This window comes from Excalfactoria chinensis, chromosome 6, assembly GCF_039878825.1.
Source record: "Excalfactoria chinensis isolate bCotChi1 chromosome 6, bCotChi1.hap2, whole genome shotgun sequence".
Lineage (NCBI taxonomy): Eukaryota > Metazoa > Chordata > Aves > Galliformes > Phasianidae > Excalfactoria > Excalfactoria chinensis.
In genome coordinates this window covers 34,672,188-34,692,769 of record NC_092830.1, presented here as the reverse complement: position 1 = coordinate 34,692,769, position 20,582 = coordinate 34,672,188, and the positions used below count along the sequence as shown (strand labels likewise).

Sequence of the window (20,582 nt, the reverse complement as noted above, 5' to 3'; positions counted from 1 at the left end):
GATGGCTGCACAGCAGCAGATCTCAGGGTGACCCCGCTCTGCTCTCATGCACTGCTGACCCCCACCCGACGTGTGCAGGTGGCAGAAATGGAACTGGTTAACTACTGGGGGTTTATACACTCCAGTATGACCCGCCATAACTCTGGGCAAAGCAGGACAATTTACTATAGATAGAACTTCTTTATGATTGTATAAAACTAGGGGAACCTTAACGTTATTTAGGTTTTATTGTAAAGCTGTAAAAATCACCCACTGTTACAGCTGCCTTAAAACATAAGAATTAGGTATCTCGGTAACCTTTAAGATGTGTTATTCTTTGTCATACTACTGAATCATAAGACAAATCTGGTTACCTCTAAGAGGTTTAAATTTCCAATCTATTAAAGTAATACTGGCAATCTGTTATTTCTAGGCCATTGAGGAAAGGTTAAAATGAAAATTGGACTTCAGGGAGTTCCTCCCATTCTAAGTGCAGGCTGAAAACATCTCAGCAGCAGAAGGTAAAGTCAGGGTCTCAGTAAGAAGCAGTTACCAAGGGAAATGACTGGTGATAACTTTATTGATTAAAGCGGCTTGAGATATTTCAGGTTTGCCACTGTCTAGTATTACTGTGGTGAGACGGCTTTATTAAAAAGATATTTCCCATTAAAAGTCAGGTAAAAGAGAATTGTAATATGTTTTCCAAAGCGCAGCTCATCTAGAATAGTTTAATGGATTAAATGCATTCCACAGGTGGAATAAATTACTGGCAAACATTTTATGAAGGTAAAGGCAAGTAAAGCCAGTCCTCGTCTTGCCATTACAGAGATGTAAAGCGCAGTCAGGAGACAGACTGAAACGTAACACAATGTGCTACTGATTAAGGAACTTATTGAACAACATACCCTGAGTTTTTATTATTTTGTATGACTAATACAACCCCCCAAAAAATGTGCCTCAAAAGAACATTAAAGTTGCAGAGTTAAGCACTCAGGAGTTAGGAAAATCTACATGCTCTTCTGTAGTTTGTTGTAGGTTGCCCAAGGAGGCTGTGGATGCCCCATCCCTGCAGGCATTCCAGGCCAGGCTGGATGTGGCTCTGGGCAGCCTGGTCTGGTGGTTGGCGACCCTGCATATAGCAGGGGGTTAGAACTGGATGAGCATTGTGGGTCTTTCCAACCCAGGCTATTCTGTCACATCATCTACCTAGGGCAAGCAACGGCATTACACAGAGCCTTGGAAAAGCCCAGAGCAGCATTCCATTCACATCTCATACAAGCAGGATGAAAACAAATCTTCATGCCTCTGATTGAGAGGCATAGAATCCAAGGGCTGAGCTATGTATGTGGGCTTGTTTCTTTTCTTTTTTTTTCCCCCAGCTATTTTTTTCTTCAAATGCCATTCTGTTTCTGAAATGGATTTTTTGGCTTGTTGGTTAGATGAATGGATTGAGTAATTGCTCAATATCTAAGATATTTTGTTCAGGCTGAGCTATCATGTTATTGGGAAGATATTGACAAACTGAAGGCAGTAGAGAAAAGAGCCCCACGCTGGGTTAGGGGGCAGAGAGGCTGAACCACAAGGAAAGTTGCTGAGAGCTAAACACACAATTTTAGTAAGAGAAAGCCACTGTAATGATAAGGAATCTGGATGCAATTGGAAGATGAAAACATCCAGGAAGAAAAGCAGTTATTTTTTGGTTGTTACCTGGAGTAAAATGAAAAGAAGGATATATTGTTTAAATGGAGATCGTTTCATTGAATGTCAGAAAAAGCTGCCTGCCCATGAGATCTACTAAGCTGTGAATACTGTCCCTAAGGAACTTTTACAAACCTCGTTGTTTGCTCACTTTAAAAAATCTCTGGACAAAACATGGATAAACATGGAGCAGGGAACATTCCTGCTTGGGGAAAGAGATGGATGAGATGGCCTAGTAGGTCTTTTCCATCTTCTCATTCTATAATAAAGTAAAACTCAAGCACACAGTGAATTACAGGGCCATAATTTCATCTCCAGGCTCCAGGGACCTACAAGCCACCCAAACTTCACTCCTGTTGTTTATGATGTCACCAGAAGCCTGTGATGGAGTTATTACCTTGTAATTCACTGCCGTCTGTTAGTCATTTCATACTCATCCTTGTGTCCTGTCCGATATAACAATAGATCAATAAAGAGGGCACAACTACAGAGAGGTAAAAAATGGCCCATACTAAGCAAGCAGGGAGCATCCCCCACACCCAGTGTGTTTCTGGAAAGCCTGATGAAACCAGTGACACGAGAGGGGATTTAGGCCAGTCAGTGCTTCCTGTCTTTCCCTTTAGGAACCATACTAAAAAAGAAGCAGCAAATGTGACAGCAAAGGAAATAACATTTTAGCTGCAATTCCCCCTCACTGCAGCCCTCAGAGCAGCTGTTATCTTGTGAAGCACAACATCTCCCATCATTCACAACCATTACCTGCTCAGGTGGAACTCCCATTTCTGCTAGGGCTGACTCAAAGAAAGCTTTTGCTGGTTTTCCCACTACTTCGGCTTGAACATCACAAGCATACTAGGAAAAAAAAAGAGAGAGGGAGACACAGATAACACCATTAAGATCAGAAAAGGATTTGTTCAACTCCGTAGCTCCAGTCAATTGCATAAAAAGTATGTGATTATTGATCTTCACCCTTAAATAACACAATGGGTTAGCAGATGAAGATTACTATCTGGTAGCTCGGATAACAGGAGTGTGCAGTGCTCTCTGCCAAAAGAGAAAGTCCTCTTGAAGCATCTCGAGCTAGAAACCCATTTGATTCTCTGTTGTGACAGCAGCCTACTGCATCAATGCCAGCATCCCTTCAGTTTGTATGAACCTCACTCCGACAGAAATAACACATAACCCTCACACTGAAAGACGTGGAGAGTTCATTCAACCTCCCTGCGTACTTTTAATGGCTAAACTAACCAGTCTGTGTTGAAAAGCCTTGTCCTCCAGCAGTGTGCTGAAAGCTTGTGTGCATAAAGCATTTCCAGCTTGTTCCATGATGATGAAAAGTCCAAACTTTTTGGGGAAGGCAGTAAATCTCTCCAAAACTCATACTAATACAAATGAATGTGCTGCAAGCACACATTACATCCACTATCTTCTGTGCTTGTGTACTAGCCTACATTGTCTTATTATCCACGTTCACTCAGTATGAATTGCTTTAGAACCTCTCTGCAAGCCCATAGAAAGGAGAGTAATGATTGTCCCTTTCTCTCACCCTTAGCTCAGTTTACCTACTGGGTTCTGCACAGGCTTTGGCTTAAAAACAGACTGCACATAAGTATCTTGCTGAATAAGGACTCTATGCTGTAAATCGCTAAGGGAGAGGGGGCTGTGTTAAAAATGCTATGCCAAACAGCAATGGGCTTTCATTTTTTTCTTGGGTATCTTACAGAAAATATACCATGTTATTGTTTTTCAGTTCCTTCTCTCGAGGGCCTCGCTTCTAATAAAGATATCATGATGGTAAAAGTTCACATTTTAAATACAGAAAAAAAGATGGATAATATAAATCCAGCCATCTTTAGAATGCAGCAAAGGTGTTTCAATCTGTGGAAACTTCCTCCACCAAGGAGAGTAATTACAGATGATGACCCATATTCATGCCAGTGACTCTTTAACAAGGTTCACAGAGCGAGTAAGCATAATGCATGCTATAAAATACCTCTAATGCCTTCATATATGCTCCAACATCAAGTTTCAGACCATCAGTTTCTTTATAGTAGCGTCTGGAAATGAAAGTGATAAAGTTCCAATGAAATGAAAACGTTGGCAGTTAAATCCAAAGAAACTACATTTTATGATTTCTCTGCCTATACAGATGTCCATATGGCTGCAACAAAAAGTCAAGTCATCAGAAACCCTGAAGCCTTAAATTAGCACCAGGAATTAAGTGAAGGGCAGGCTCAGCACTGTGCAAAGATTTCAGACCAGGTGCCCATCTGGCATCTGGGACATGACTCATCCAAAGGTATTTCCTCAAGTTTATATTAGGGATGAAGTTGCCCCATTTTCTACTTCACAGAGTACCAGTTTCTCACAGAGGACAGCAGGTACATTGCTCTTGTTTTGGTCAGAGGCAGAGGTACCCCTTGGTAGATGCAAGACCCCCAGACAGGCGACCACAATTGTTTGTTATCAGCCTTTACTTTTATCAGGACTGAGAAAGTCCTCAAAACTTGATTTTACTCCTTCCAAAAATGTTGCTATTGCTATGAAATTCTCAACATTAATTACTGCATTTATGGCCTTTTTCTGGAATAACCATTCATGTTAACACAGGTCTTCTAAGCTCTCCTGATCAGGGCAAAGATGGGTTTCTGTATGACAGGAAAAATAAAAGTAGGATGAGCAGTCAGTTAAGATTTTATGCCTTATCCTTCTGCCATTTTCGATTATTCAGCACAGCCTCCTTTTAAAATGACCACTTGACCTTTGCTAGAACAGCCATTAACCTTCTATAGTCTAGCGTAAACAGCTTAATTTTCTGACAGTGGCATGACAGAAGAAATTACAAAGCCAATTCCCACTCTCAGCCCAAAACAGATGCTAAATGTAAATCACTCCATTTTCAAGAGGAGGGCATTCTGCTTCACTGACTCTGATGCTTTCCTTTTGCATGGAATGAACTAAAACTTCAACAGAGATCAACCTGCTTGCTCCAGGTAGAGGAGTTGTTAAGGTCCTAACACACCGACTCTGCACACGAACAACAAAGCTGACTTGTGGTTTGTTGGTTTTTTTTCCACATGACTCTTGGCATCGATGGTGCATCTTAGCTATAAGCAATTAATCCAGTTTATGATCTCCATTCATCGGGTCTGAGAACTTAGGACACAAGGCCTGGTTACTTTACATATGTTAGCCATTGTGCTGTTGGCATATAATGGCTTTTCCTTATCCTTCCAACAGAAATAACTGTATGGACTTTTTTCCCCTGGTTTATAGGATCAGAACATGTGAGTGAAAGGATTGGCAACACAATGGATTTAACTGCTCCTCGCTGATAAGATCTACCTTCTGGATCAATAACCCCCAAACTCAGAAGGGCTTTCAAACTCATTATGGCCTATTGAACCTCTGAAAAAAAGTCTCTGTGGTTTCCTCCAACTAAACGTGCATATTCTTTTTTAAGTCCATGCAGAGGGCTACAGATAAAATTAACCGCTCAAAGGCCACTGGGATTCGTCATTATTCAGCACTGCCATTAATAACCACCTGTTCACAATCTCAGAAGACATCTAAATGAATGTTTTAACTAAAACCATTCAAAATTCCCAGACTGGACTTTTTTCTGCCTATGAAAATAAGTCGTCAAAATTTCACTTGAATGTTCAGAGTATAATTAAAAATATCTTTTGACACCTATACTATCAAAGCAAACAATCTGTCAGTCTTCATCATACATATCAGCCAAGCCATTTCTCAGTATACCATCGGACTCTCCCCCCAGGTCTCCTCAGCCACCACACTTTGCTTGCAGCCAGATAGCTCTCAGCTGCACTACAGTTTTGGCCTTGCAGAAAAAGGACCAGCAACAACTGAAATTCAAGAGATGGGTCTCATCCCATTGAGTGCTGCATTCCATACTACCCTTTAGCTTCTCACTTCAGTTTCTCCTTGTGTCTCTGGGAAGGCTACAAAAAAAAAAAGTGAGTCAAGGCAGGAGGCCAAGTTTGGTGACTGAATTATGATCCTCAGTGATCCACTGAGAATCTTTCATCGACAGATACCTCAACAGGTCAGCCTCTCCATTTAGACACATCAATGAACCACTTGGAAGTTGGCAGTGTGAAAGCCTGTGTCACTATCTGGCTTCCACTGAGTAGAAAGGCATTGGGTGAAATTAAAGAATAGAAAGACAAGAAGAAGAAACAAGCAGTGCTCAACTCACCCTTTTCCAAGGGAGATCAAAACAGGCTTCTCCAATCCAATCAGAACTCTGAAAGCTTCATTAAGGTTTGCATAGGAGAAATTTTCGGCTGCATCTCCGATAACCACACAGTTTGGGTTTGTTTTATCAATGTCAGCAAATTCAGGGACAAGATCTAAAGAAAAAGAAATCCACACATTCCTTATCATTTCATTTCCTACCTGAACTGGCGGTTTTCTTGTAGATTTGTGTTTCATTCATTGCTCAGCACATTAAGAAAAAAATAAATACAAGTCTAAATCAAATAAATAAATGTGAGTCTGTTCTTCAGCCTCCTTTTATTCCTGGATAAATCCTGCTATTCAGCACAAGGAGGAGAAAAATAAACTATTTCCCACTGTTGCCTGAGCTCCTGCCACCCACTTCTAAGTGTCTCAGTACACACAGGCATCTAGACCTGGGGATAATCTGTTTGCAGAGAAGTTTGCTCTTTACCTCCCACGCTATTATTTACTGCTCCTAAAAGATATCCCTGCAAAAGGGAGGCCTCTTTGGCTGTTGTTTTGCCAAGTCATTCTACCAGCCTACCTTCACTGCACTACTGATGGAGATCACACTCAAGCCATACTGTTACAGTCCTTCCAGAGTCTCATGGCAAAAGAAAGAATAGGAACAGAACAGCTGGGAACTCTTCCCCCACCAAGCTATGGGACTTCACTGCTTGGTCACAAATGCCCACATTCCCCTGGGTTGTCCCCCCCCAAGTCCCAATGGTGTCCCACCATCGTGCACCAGCAGGTGTGGCCTCAGCCCACGCTCCTTCAGAAGGCGGCAGGCTGCTGGTGCTGGGGCAGTGACTTCATCCACAGAGATGTCAAAGCCCAAGCCCTGCAGCTTCTTCACAAATTTCTCTCGGGTCGCTTGTGTTTCGTTAGTGCAGAACTGCAGCTTTAGGCCGGACGCCTTGATTCTGTTGAGTAAAAGCAGCAGAAGGGTTAATTAGACACGGAAAAGGAGCTGGTAAATTCAGCTTTGTTAATCCGCATAAAACATGGATAATTACAATAAAAATGCAGTGATGACAACAGGAGCAGCATCCTTTACCATGAAAAAGTAGGCACCCCTACAATACACAGAATCATAGAATGGCTTGGGTTGGAAGGAGCCTCAAGTATCATCAAGCTCCAACCCCGTGATGCAGGCAGGGCCACCAACCTCCATATCAGATACTAGACCAGGCTGCCCAGGGCCCCCTCCAACCTGGCCTTGAATACCTCCAGGGATGGGGCATCTGCAGCCTCTCTGGGCAGCTGTGCCAGCAACTCACCATTCTCATAGTAAAGAACTTCCCCCTGATATCCAACCTAAATCTTCCCTCCTTCAACTCCAAACCGTTTCCCCTTGTCCTGCTGTTATCTACCCTTTCAAAGAGTTGACCCTCTTCCTGTTTATAGGAAGTCCCTTAAGGCACTGGAAAGCTGCAATGAGGTCACCCCACAGTCTTAGGGCTCTACATATGCAGAGCCCCTGCATAGCACATAACTGGCATCTGGAGCAGAGCTAACATCATCATGGTGGTAGCACTGATGATGGAGATGATACGCAGGATACCCCAGCCTGCCATTCTCCAACAGGTTGTTGCAAACACCAAACCCAGAGATAACACATCCGATAAAGAGCTTTCCATCCAAGAATTCTTAGATATCCAGTCCTGACCCAGAGAGCCCCTTCTGCTCATTAAAGCTGCATGCCAACGTCTTCCTCGATAACACAGGTGATTCATTTCTTTCTTATTATTTGTCTTTCCTAATCATAGGTATGTGAATTATCAATTACACTTAGTGTTTAATTGCCCTTCATAAAGATAGCTTTTCTATTTGAAATTAGGCAGTTAATATATTGTAACTAATAGCATCCACTTGTACATTATAAATATATCTTCATTGATTGGAGCAGTGAATGTGAGATTCGCTCGCAAGTTAATGAAGCAATTGAGTGAAGAAGTGCAGGGTGTACCCAGGGAATAATTATTGTTAATGAATTATGATGTGACCTTCTCAGAACAATGAACAATCGGTGTGACAGCGAGATGACAGCGTTCCACATCTGTTATTCCAAACACGGCTTCAGCTGTAGTTAAAAAGCAAAGCAATGTAATTTGGATGCATAAACTTTTAATAGAGCGTGCTGTTGTTAAAAACTATATATATATTCTAAAGGTAAGGAAAAAAAATGGCCGTGATTCATGATTGCCTGGAAACAGACATTTGTTGAATGAGACAGCTCTCAAAAAGCATCCTGGAATGCTAAACAAAAGAAAAACAACAAAACCACTTGAATCTACAATGAAGAGTTACAGCTACATACAAACTTATTCAGTGAAAACTCACCCGTTCTTCCCAAGCTGGTGTCCCTAAAAAAATCCCTGTGTGAGCTCTCTGCCAAATCCCTGTGCTATACAATCACACCCACTGGTAACTTCAGTACTCAGCATGCAGACCGTGATGGTTCTGTAAGGCTCTACTGCTGAGTTTCAGAGGAAACACTGGGTTTCTGAGCCGATGCAGCACCTAATGCTCACACGGTAAGAACCAGAAGCAGAACATGTTACTGCACCTTCTAGCATTGCCAAGGGTGGGGATACTGGGAGAAGAGGAAGAACAAAATTTGTGATGTGATGCTTTGTAAGATAAAGAGCAATGGATTAGAGGCTTACAAGTAGAGAAAAATGGGCCCCAGTCCCAGAGCAAGAACAGGGGACCTTCAGTTTACCTGCCTGCTCAAAGAGCTGGCTTCTCAGGGTGTCATGAGTGGCAAACTGCTAAAACCCAGTCTGCTGCAAAAAACACTTCTCAGAGCTGTAGTTGGAAGAGGACAGCAGGGTGTGGACAACTGCAGGGAGCAGATGAGCAGTCTGATGGCCCTGCTGTGGCATGGGCTCACTTGCAAGCCTGTTATGCTCAGAGCAACAAACCACTGCTAACAGAACTTCCAAGCAGCAAATCGTACTTAGAATCAAGGAATACTTGGACAGATGAGTACAGAACTTAAGCATCAACAGGTGGGAAGGAAGACCTCTTCCTATGCTTCACCACTTGGTCCCCAAACAACCATTCAGTCACCCAAGCAATCCCTAAATCTAGAACTCAGCACCAAGCTCTTCGTGAGGATGAGCACATGGGAAATAGGAAAATGAGGTTTGAATTCCAGCCCTGCACTGTCCCTCCTGCTGTACCAGCTCTTTGAACTGACCTTTACCTCATCCTGCCAGAGCAGGACAGGACGCTGAGTGACAATGTCCCACAGTGCAATTACTGTGCGTCAGATGAGCCAGTCCCTTACAAATCACCTCGAACTTTACACATCTGCTGGCTGTCAGCATCTGCCAGGTTCACTCACCCGAAAATAATGAAAAAACTCTCATTATTGTTCCATAACAGGTAAAGTGTTAGGACAATTATTAGACATCCTGACTGACCTTGTGCAGACTTAACCAGCTGCCCTTGCCAACCTTTATGGGCAGCCCTTGGGCATATAAAACACAAAAGCTGTTCTTTTAGACAATGAAGAGGCTGTGACACCGGCAGGAAGAGAAATGGCCTGAGAATCCAGACTGAAAGCCATCACTCCTTCAATTCGTGCTGTCCCACAAACAGCAAAAGAAACTGAAGGCATAGTGAAGGCTAAACTTCAGCCTCCCCACCTCTGACCACCCTTTGGTCCAGTGAAAGGTTTTGCTAACGAAAGAGTTGAAGTCACTCAAAAGGAAACCCCGGAAGGGCCATATTATATATACTCACTGCATGGCTCATGCATTGCCTTTTGAAGCAATGAAGAGTGGCCACCATCAGAGGGAAGTGCCCCCGTTTCCCCACTCCCCATAATTCACCTAGAAAATCACACACTGAAGCCATTAATTATTCCATTAAAAGCCCAATCAAAACCAAGCTACCTTTGTCACTGCCACATTCTCAGACTGTATACAAACAGCACCTGTTTGTAAATAATGGATTCTGGTTTAAGTAAGTCAATTGCCAAAACACTTCCTTTAGCCTGCTTTATCGATAAATAATTCACTCTCCCATGCCTTGCACTCTACTTTAGAAGGTGCCACACGATTTCATAGCAAAGCAAGCTGCATTTCAGCAAGCCTAGTGTGACTTCAATCTGGAAGTGATGAACTACTAAGGATACAAATGCAGACACAAGCTTCCTCAAAGCAAGCAAAACTCAGCTGAGCATCCTTTGGTACCTGCGGAACCTCTCAGCTGACTTCTGCACCTTTCACTGTACTCTATAGGAGCAGCATAGCTAAGAGCTACTCCTGCCAGGGCATCACCTGCAAAGACTACTTGCAATTTTAATGAAGGCCCCTAAGCCTAATGGTGATAATTAATGATGGCGTCATGGCTGAGGATATGCAAAGGATCTGGTTTGATACTTAAGGTTTCAGACCAAGTTCACCCAACATGAAAGATGGGAAAAAAAGTTACCCAGCAGCATTAAGCTGAGACAAGTCTCAAGTTCTAAGGTACTAAAATGAGGCAGACAGCTGCTAATCCATTTCAGGATTAATCGCTATTTAGATAGTAGAAGAACAAGTACTTTTAGTGGGTATCATGGTAATACATTTTATTATTCTTCATTGGTAATTATTGGTATGTCCCATAATTGTGCTGATGGATGGTAAATAGCTCAAGACCCTAAAGGTTAATGGTAGTTAAATTCCAAAAGTGTAAGCACTAACTCATGCAATTTACACAGACAGCATTTGCTTGGAGTACCTGCACCTTTGGGCAGGCAGCTCTTTTTAAAACAATAACAAACACTGCTGATTAGTGAAGAAAACTTAGATTAGGAAGGTCCACCACTTCAAGAAACCTGAGTACACAGCTAGTGCTGCAGAAACACGAGACCACAGGCTGCTGAGGAGCTATGGCCACTTCATAGCCAGTGAGGATCAGTTCCTGGATCTGCTCCTGGCTCAGCCAGTGAATAGCACAGTGCCTACAAGGAACTGCTTCATCTCTTTGAGTCCCTGTGGCTGCATCCCGAGCAGGCAGATGGTCACACACAGCCTTCTTTGGGATCTGCAGATAAAAACTGCCAACAGAATTAAGTGTAAAGACAAACAAATGGATGTTAACCCAAGAGGTTGTATAGTTCATTCAAAAGCCTTTCTAGGACCCCTTTGCTATCCCATGCCCTCGAGATGTAGCAAACCAAGAAACTTTGCTTTGGTTATCATCTGTTGCAACAAAGATTTCTTGCTCCCTGCCCTACCCACGCTTTCAGCTGGCTCCTTGTAAATCCACCACCATCCCACCCGAATCCCCACATGCCGAATTGCTTTACAGTTCCCCTTCCACTTGTTCTGCTCACAATCCTCTCCTTGTCCCACTCCCCAGGTAGCTGACTTTAACATGACTGCCCAGCTGCTCCACAGCCTCCCCTCGCCCCAGATTTCCGCTGCTCTTTTCAGGGCTTCTGTAGAAGGCCCCACTCACAGATGCACTATACAGGCCAAACAACAGGATGTTGTAAAGGTCCAACTACTGTGTGCTTTTCATATGGATATGCTAATGGCCACACTATCAGCACACAGCTGTAAATGCAAATAGCAGAGCTCAGCTTGGGCATCTTTTATGGGTGTTTAACCACCTTCTGTCTTATAAGGGACCAACTCCCTATTATTTGGAAGAGAAAAAGGGAATAGCTCACCTCATGTCAATGCTATGTAAATCAATTAAGACAATAAGAGAACAGTACAGAGGTGCTGTTAAGGCTGGCTCCAACAGAAGGCTTTAAGTCACTGATGGCTTTCTCATCTGTCCCGAATGGCAGCCAGTGTCTGCCAGCTATCTGCACACACCACAAGGAAGTGTGTCTCATTCAACTCCATTATAACTCAGTTACAGCAGATGCATGCCACAGCAAACTAAGCAATCAGGGTTAAAAGTTCCAAAGAGCCAAATTATCTTAACAAGACATTTTTGGATTGTCTAGTCACTTATCTCTCCAATATCCCCACCTAAAATGAACAAGAGCAGTCCCTGGTGGGTTTCTGTGTGTTTTAGCACCCTGAGTTATGGGTTAAAATCCTGGTGCCAATGTCCCTTGCCACACAGGTGCCTGTCTGCTGTGGTTTGTCCAAGCATCAGAAGGATCCAGATTCACCTTAGCACTAATTGATAGTATGTATTGTTACATGAAGTTAATTGCCATAATGGTGTGGGAGATGATGCAGGAAGACAACAGGTCAGCCACCGCTTTGTGAGAGTTCATATCCACAGTATGAATCATCAGAATGGTGTTTGAGAACCACGGTGGACTTTGAAGTTATATACATGCACTGAGAAATTTTAGACACATCTCTTTGCAAAAGGTTGTGTCAGAGAGAATTAGTGATGGAGTTCCTAGCTATCTGCATTTATGACTTCTTAATCGATAACAAAAATGAATTGGTTAGAAAAGAGCCACTTTTAGCTTTCATCCATCTCCATGAAACCACCGAGCCATACTGCGACGCAGACACTAACATTAATGACCAACTCCTAATAGGATAATGAGTGAATAAGGATTTTAAGTGGTGTGAGCTAGAACAATTACCAACCTAATGGGCAGATAAATAAGGCTACTTCACTTTACCAGCTGAAAACAATCGTTCTTACCCACTTGCATTGAATGCCCTGAACAAAATATGCTTTTTCTTTTTGCTTCCTGATGCCTTTCAATGGCCATTTGTGTCGTCCCCAGCTGCCATAGACAGAACCACTTGTTGACACATCGAGCAGACCAGGTATATCCAAACTTGCCTCCCTGTTCCTAGCATGCTCCTTAAGAAATAAGCGTGATGCTTGGAGCTGGGTGCCACCATGCAGGGCAGTTGGGCAAAGCACTGCACACAGAGGCACCACATTGTCCCCATTCTGAGCTCCAATCCTTCTCACCATACTCTGTCCAACTCAGCTCTGCTCTCCCAGCATCTCCAAGCCCTCCTCAAAGAAGCCCTGAAGCCCCTCTGCATCAGGTCGAATTAGCTGCTGAGATGCGGCAACGCCTAACAAGTGACAGGGGCCCAGATACTTCCAGCATTTCAAGAGAAAGCCATTAATATCTTGTATTTAGCCCAAGGCCTGAGCTTTCCTGTTGTTTCAGCAGCGCATTTCTGGCATTGCCGTAAGTTAAATCGCAGTGTATGTTGCCTCCGTATGGGAGGTTTCAGCAAATGCAGTGACAGAGTTATTAAATAACAGCCTGCAACCTGATGGAAAATAAAGTTCAAAAACCTAGGAGAAACGAACAAGATGTCAAAAACATCTGGGGAACTGTGATGCAGATATTATTAGTATGTCCTGCTTTATAAGGGAATGATCTCCTTGCAGACAGTAATTATATGGTTGTTGTTATTTATGCTTACTATGGCCATGCCTGAATGCCTCAGCTACGATCAGGGCTACCCTGCACAAACTCTCAGCATAAGAGAGAAGCCCCTGAAGCACTTACAGTCCAAAGAAACAAAGGAATAAATCCCCCAATTTACCAAAGGGGCAACGAGGCACAGGAGAACAAAATCATTTTGTCACAGCCATGCAAAAAAAAATCCGGCAGAAGGAATCAAGCAGCTTCTCCACAAGATAAAGGAGGCTACAGATGATACAGAAAATAAAGCAAAATTAATCCGTGGCTCTGTTGGCAGGCATGTGTGCCCTTCCTCTGTCTGAGCAGAACACTCAGCTCTGACCTGCAGGCACCAGGATGAGAGGTAATGGACTCAAGTTGCACGAGGGGAGATTCAGGTTGGATGTTAGGAACAATTTCTTCTTTGAAAGGGCAGTGAGGCCCTGGCACAGCTGCCCAAGGAGTATTGGGGTCACCATCCAGAACCATAGGGATGTGGCACTGAGGGATGTGGGCAGTGAGCACAGTGGGGTGGGATGGGGTTGGGCATGGGGATCTTAGTGTTTTTTTCCAACCTTAATGATTCAATGATTCTATGATTCTATGAATCTTCCTCCTGCGGAAGGGAATTGCCAGAGCAGCTGGGAGCCCAGGCAAAGTAATCAGAAAATGCCAGTCAAGGAGATGTGACAGAGTGCTGTTGCAGGAAGGTGATAGGATGTCTTATCCTGGAAGATGGAGAGCAGGAGCTGCTCCTGCATGGACGGGCTGACTGTCAGCTACAGCATCAGCAGGGAAATAATGTCATCAGGAGGATTTGGGTGAGATGAGGAGGGAAGCCAGGGAAGTTTAATCCTGGCAGAGGTCGTACCCAGCAGCATCTGCCTCTGCACTCAGCAAACAGGCTGCTCTACACCTGAGGAGAAATAAAAGCTTTTATTTTACTGTAATCTTCTCCTCCTAGGGTCTATTCTGAATCCCAGATCTGCTTCCCAACTACAGAAAAGCAAAAGAACACACTGCAACCTTTGTGTACAGAAAGTCAATATTTACCTCGGAATAAACAGAGCCCAGTGCCACACTTGCCCCATGGGTCCCGCTGTGTGCAGGACACACTGGCCAGTTCACCAAATTAATTAGCTAAATGAGGCCACTACCTGCCCAGCAGTGCTTAAGCCCTTTGCATTACCTGCATCGCATCACCCAGCTGAATGCAAAGGCCACGCTGCTCCCCCAACATTCACCTCACCGTAACCCACAGGCCTGCAGCACCCTGCAAGCCCCCAGCCCCCCACCCCATAATGCTCAGGGCCGGGCTGGCAGGGCCTCACGTACCTCCGCACCGCTTCGGCTGAGCCGGAGATGGGCACCCCGCCGCCCTCCCCGCCGCTGTCGTACAGCACCCCGCTGATGTCCAGCAACAGCCCCCTCACCGCCCGTGCCCAGGCCGCCATGTCAGCACCGCCTCGCTGCCCCGGGGGCTGTCGGGAAATGGAGTCTGTGAGCAGCGAGGCGGTCCGAAGGGAGAGGGGGATGGCTGTTAAAAGTAGCAGGGATGTGTGTGGTTCTCTCTGAGTCAACGCTGCTACTGTCAGCTCTGGGTGTCCCACCATGTCAGGAGAAAAGCCTGGGTTCTGCTATGGGTCTGCTTGCTGACCCACTCTGCATCTCCCCTTCATGCAGTTCCTCCTCACACACAGCACAGAGACACAGAACCCAATAGGTTGGGTGCAATGCTGAAGGTTCCCTGGTCACTCTGCAAGCCACGGGCTCCCCAGAGGTCTCCAAACATCCATGCAAATAGGAGCGTGGGCCTGGTTTGCACGGCCCCTCTGCTATGGGGAAGGCTGTGCTGGCCCAGTGATGGCTGCATGGCGTTACCTGCCTCAAACACCCCGTCAGCCAAACACCGCCCTGTGGCAACTCCTCACACATGCTCCAAGAAGAATAATTACCTCGTCATGTAAAAAACTGAACTGGTCACGGACAAGATTTTATCAGCAGTGGTACAGATAGTTCTGGTTTCTCCCTCAGTATAGTCCAAATGCTGCCTTATTGCTAATATTATTGATAGCACGCTGTGGCTAACAGACTGCATCACAAGCTGCGCTGGAATCACAGCCCACTTTGTTTTAAGGAAAGCAGAGGAGCCTTGGCAGCATTGATTTGCATCGCCACGTCTGGAACAGCCTTGGCTTCTCCTTAAAGATAATATCTAAACTGTGAAATTCACTAAATAGACCCAGAAATGGATCAGGTTATTTAAAACAACATCACTAATGGCGCAATATCTCAGCTGTCTACGCTGATAGCGAACATTGTCTTGGATAGTGTTATCAGCCCAGGACACCCGCTATGAATATTGATCTGCAGCTTGTTACAGCCATCACTGCCGTCAGGACAGGTCAGGGTTGAAACCCACCCAGCATCAAAGCAATTTAAAGACAGCACTCAGGCTGAATTTTAATGCTTGAGCTGGAAAGCAAAACCAACTTCAAACAGACTGCTAAAACCAATCCATGAACGCGTGCTGCTTGTGTGTGCCTTCCATGGGCATGTCTGTTTGTAGGTCAGTCGCCATGCACGTGCTAACCTGATGATATTTGAAGATGTCTGCTGGCCCACAAATGAATCCCAGCACTACAATTTACCTTCTATGCTCCCGCAGTTGCAATAACTCAGAAATATTTATACTCTCACCATAGATCAGATCATTTTTTCCTCCCCAAAAATGAAACATCTCCAGTGCTGCAAAGGTTGATTGGCATCCTTAGCATAAAGTGAGCCATACGCCAGGTCACAGTATCTATATTTTTTCCAAGTACATCGAAACTGGTATTGTGGCAAACAAAAAGAATCTTGTTCAAATACATACTTACTGGATACGCAGGAACATTTCATACTTACTTCCATTATTTGACCCTCACTTTTAAAGTCCACAGTCCAGAAATTGGAAACTTTTCCCTCTCCTTCTGCACCTCAGGCAACTTTATCACTTCAACGCATGAGAAGCACTGAGCAGCGCCCTGCAGTGAGCTTTTCAGCTCCCCCTTCCCCTCCCCAGGGTCATTTTCATGCAGGATGCATCCATGAAACTAAGCTTCATTGGTCTGCAGCTTCAGTGCCTGAACTGCCCAGGACAGAGATAACTTCTCTTCTGAATGTGTGTGGTATCCCATACCAGAGCCCAGCACCAAACGGACTCTCAGTTGCTGCCACCACAAAACTGACTAAAGAAATAACTTGTATTCATGTCTCCCTGCACTTCTTTATCTCATCTTCCTGCTTCTTATTATCTTAAGATCCATGCCTTTGCAATAACAGAAGGAAATCCCAACTCCTTCTTCTTTATTCCTATTGTGCAGCACCTGTTATTCGAGCAGTGCCGTATTTTTGCCTAGTTGGATTCCCACAGACAGGCAGAGTGTGCAGCTTTCCTGCTGCACAAAATCTTTGTCTACACATCACCCTGATGTCCAGCACCAACAAAATGCAGAACTGCTAAGGGGAGAGGACAGCACCCTCCACAAAAGCTGCATAAGTACAGCACTATTTTGCTAGGAAGTTTTAAATAAAGGTCATGGGAATGGAGCAGGTTGGAGAGACCTGACCTGCTGCTGCTCATCTTATACTTGCTATAAGGATAAGAGGTGATGGGGCACTTCCATGTCAGGTGACTGCTCGGTGGGGAAGGCTTCCAGCAGGGTGTACCTCAATTTCTCCAGCTGTGAAATGGGGCTGATGAGCACACCAGGGCTAAACTCCAGGAGTCAGAACCAGCCCTTGAACTACCCAGACCTTGAGCTGACCCCAAACCTACAGAAAACGGGAAGATGCTAATTTGCCAAGATGCTCATTAGGGACCAAAGCTCAATTTTACACCCAAAACAAAGGCCGCTGGGCAGAAGCAGCGCACCGAGCCCCTGCGCTCCCCTCTATAAGACTCACCCGGGAGCAGCCACGCGTGGATCCCCCCCGGGCCGCTCCGCGGGGCGGCGATGATGGTGGGGGGCGGCGCCGGCTGCGCCCCCGCGGAGAGGAGCGCGGGGAGGGCGAGGGGCCGCGTGCCAATGGCTGCGCTGCCCCCTCCTCTGCCCCCACCCCGCCGCCCGCTCTCCTCCTCCCCGCAGCTCACTCCGCGTCTCCAGCGCCCAGGCGGAGGTTCCGCGAGGAGGCGGCGGCGGAGGTTCCGCGGCAACGCTGCCCTCCGCCCGGCCCCGCGCTGGCACCCGCGGCTCTCCGGCAGCGCGGAGCGGGGGATGCTGGAATGCCCGGACGGTGGGGCCAAGGCGGCCCCCGTCCAGCAGCATAAGATCTCCTTCTCCATCCTAGACATCCTGGATCCTCAGAAATTCACCCGGAGAAGCGAAGCGGCCGCGGGGAGCGGGGGCAGCGCCTGCCGCTCGGGAGAGCAGGAGAAAAGTTTGGCAAGAGTTGAAGTAGGAAAAGGCGCTGCTCAGCACGAGAGCGGGAGGAATAAACTAGAGGCGGATGGTAGGAACGCGTTCGAGTTTTCTCTGTTCGGCGCTGGCGGGGTGAGCAGGTGCCGGCAGCCGGGGAGCATCCCCCGAGCCCGGACAGCTGCGGGGGGGTCGGGCTGTGCGGGCCGCCGTCAGTCGGGAGGGAGGAGATGGGGGGGGGGGGGGGACGGGGATGTAGCACCTTTCGAGTCTCGAGGATAGAAAAAACCCCACGCGGGCAACCCTCCGGCTGCGCCCCGAGCGCTCCACGAAGCGGCACGGCCCCAAATGGGAGCATCCCTTGGCCGACCTTCCCCGGGCCGGCAGGGGGTCCCGGTCCCGATGCCGATCCCTGCCCGCTGCCCGCCCTCCCCCCCCCGCACCCGGGACAGCCGGCTGGGTAATTGCTCAGCCCGTCCCCACCGGAGGATGCCTTAGCTCCCATTGATCGATATCCTATTACTGACTCCCGCCTATCTCCTGCCCACAGCTTGCAGGTACCCACTTCAAACCTCCTTCCCCCGGCCTGATCCTAATATTGTTCGATTAAAACTTACCTTTAATAGATGACATCTATCGATCCGGCCCTCGCAAATCTGAAACTCCATTAGCACGGAGATGGGGAGAGGGGGGGAGGGGATTTATTTCGCTTCAGAAGGGGACTTTAATAACTTCTTTTTTAATTGGTAAGAAATCCATATCCACACCTCCCCGTAAATGAGCCGCCGTGGCTGGGGCTTACCGGGTGGATTTCTTTCTCCCCTTTATTTTAACAACCGTTAAATCTCGTCTCGGGGAGGGACGCGGAGGGAACATTGCAGTGTGGGGCCGGGGGGGTTTCGGAGCTGCTCCGCAGTGCCCCCTTGACCCCGCCGCCCTCTCCCATAGATGCGCGCACCCCGGCGGAGAGCGGCGCGGAGGCAGCGGTCGAGGAGGGGCAGCCAGCGGCCGGCGCCGGCTCCGCTTCGTGCTCCGCAGCCCCGGGGCCGGAGGAGCCGGGCTCGCCGCGAGGCAGCAGGAGGCGTCGGGCCGAGACGAGCTGCGCCAAACCGCGGCGAGCGCGGACGGCTTTCACCTACGAGCAGCTGGTGGCTTTGGAGAACAAATTCCGCGCAACCCGGTACCTGTCGGTGTGCGAACGCCTCAACCTGGCGCTCTCCCTCAGCCTCACCGAGACGCAGGTGAAGATCTGGTTCCAGAACCGTCGAACCAAGTGGAAGAAGCAGCATCCCGGAGCCGACGGAGCGGCCGCCCCCACGCCCCCCACCGCCTCCCGCTGCTCCCCCAGCCCACCGCGCCCCGCAGCGCTGCCCGGGCAGACTTTCCCCTCGTACGCCGCCGCCAGCGCTCTCTTCCCGACCGCTTCTCCCTTCCCCCTGGGCGGGCCGGGCGGCGGACCCTTCGCTCCCTTCCTGGGGCCCGCGTACCTCGGGCCCTTCTACGCCCCGCACCTCTGAAAACCCACCCCGGGTCTGTCCCAGCGCTCCGAGGGGTGAGGAATCGGGTTTTTCTTCTCCGGCTCACTTCGACAACGAGAAAAAATTACCCACAAGCTGTAACCACTGGATTTTATTAGCACGTTTGATATGTAATTATAGGCGTTGGAGATGGAGAGAATAACCCTCTTTACACATGTCTGACGCTAATTCTTCTCCGAGTTTCTCTTTCGTACGTTCCTCGTTGCCATCTGGCTTGCCAGCACATGCCACAGACCCGGGGAGCTTGGAACTGTGACACTTCGTTCCCATTGCTGCTGTCCCGGTGCTGCTGACCCCACACGGCAGGTCTGATATCCAGGGATGCTCACACCATAAAGACATCCGTGACTTTTGCTGCTGCTCCGGCGACTGGTGCATGACCCACATTTGTATCAGACTTCAGATCCCAAACCTGCAAGCTGTGCGCTTGGTGACCTGCTAAGAGTTTTTCCTTCTGTCTGAGGCAATAGGGACCAAGGCAAATAGGCATCAGGCAATGCTCACAGAGTCCGCTCGGGCAGTGGGAAACTATTTGATTGCTGCTAATATGCGTCGCCCCTCTGCCTTGCATTTCACTTCATTTCCTGCATGCAGAGACCTATTATAACATATCCTATCATAACATAACCTATCACACACTCTCTCAAACACGCTCTTTTTGGCGGGGTTTGGTTGTTGTCTTTTATTTTGCCTTTTTGAAGCACTGATTAGAAGGGAAAATCATATTTCATCTTCATTGTTAGCAGCATCAGAATGAAAAGGGACTTTAGCTGGGGGCTGCTCCCTTCCTGAATGCTGGGAAGTCACTGGTTTAAAATCAATCCGCCTCGTGCGGCTTCACAAATTATTATTATTATTACAACCCATGTGCATCCCCTTGGTCACATCATGATGCTTTCAAATCCGTGTTGGCTCTCCAACTCAAAATCTGAGCTCATAAGTCCTTTCTGTCTCTCGTGTACGTCCAAATAAAAAGGTTGTGCTGTTTTGCTTTTATTTTATTATGGTTATTTTTGTTTGTTTTGAAGTTACTTTGTGTTTAATTGTTTCTAACTGTGCTGGGACAGAGCGCTGTTTCCATTCCTCTGGGGGATTTTTGGGTGTCTTGAGCCAAGGTGCTCAGTGCAGGAGGGCTGAGTCTTGCTGTTACCTTCCCAAGCCAGGAGGAGGCAATCAGTGCCTTCCCAATTACTTTCGGTGCTGTTAACAAAGCACAAGGTTTGCCTCAGGTCATGATTTTGGAAGTCATAGCTCCAGTACACGAGTATATTTACTTGTCGGTTAATTACAGTCACCTTTTCACTCTGATTGGATGCGAATTACAGCTGCAGCAGCTCATCACATCCATGCTCCTGACTGGGACTG

The 20,582-nt window shown here is 46.9% G+C and overlaps 2 protein-coding genes across 2 annotated transcripts in view; one reads left to right on the top strand and one right to left on the bottom strand.

Annotated features, from left to right (window-relative positions):
* LHPP (phospholysine phosphohistidine inorganic pyrophosphate phosphatase) overlaps positions 1–14,756 on the bottom strand; it is a 59,328-nt gene extending 44,572 nt beyond the window's left edge. Inside the window, exons 1-5 of the mRNA XM_072340122.1 lie at positions 14,615–14,756; positions 6,661–6,848; positions 5,900–6,053; positions 3,671–3,734; positions 2,437–2,529 (exon numbers count right to left, since the gene is read on the bottom strand). Coding sequence (XP_072196223.1) covers positions 2,437–2,529; positions 3,671–3,734; positions 5,900–6,053; positions 6,661–6,848; positions 14,615–14,733 — 618 coding nt within the window. The 5' untranslated portion in view covers positions 14,734–14,756. The remainder of the gene's footprint in view (positions 1–2,436; positions 2,530–3,670; positions 3,735–5,899; positions 6,054–6,660; positions 6,849–14,614) is intronic.
* A 2,593-nt stretch (positions 14,757–17,349) lies between these two features.
* On the top strand, positions 17,350–19,244 carry NKX1-2 (NK1 homeobox 2). Its single transcript, XM_072340121.1, is given in 4 exon segments — positions 17,350–17,392; positions 17,395–17,465; positions 17,569–17,773; positions 18,628–19,244. Coding segments are annotated over 4 exon segments (888 nt in total). The 3' UTR covers positions 19,197–19,244.
* The last annotated feature ends 1,338 nt before the right edge of the window (positions 19,245–20,582 follow it).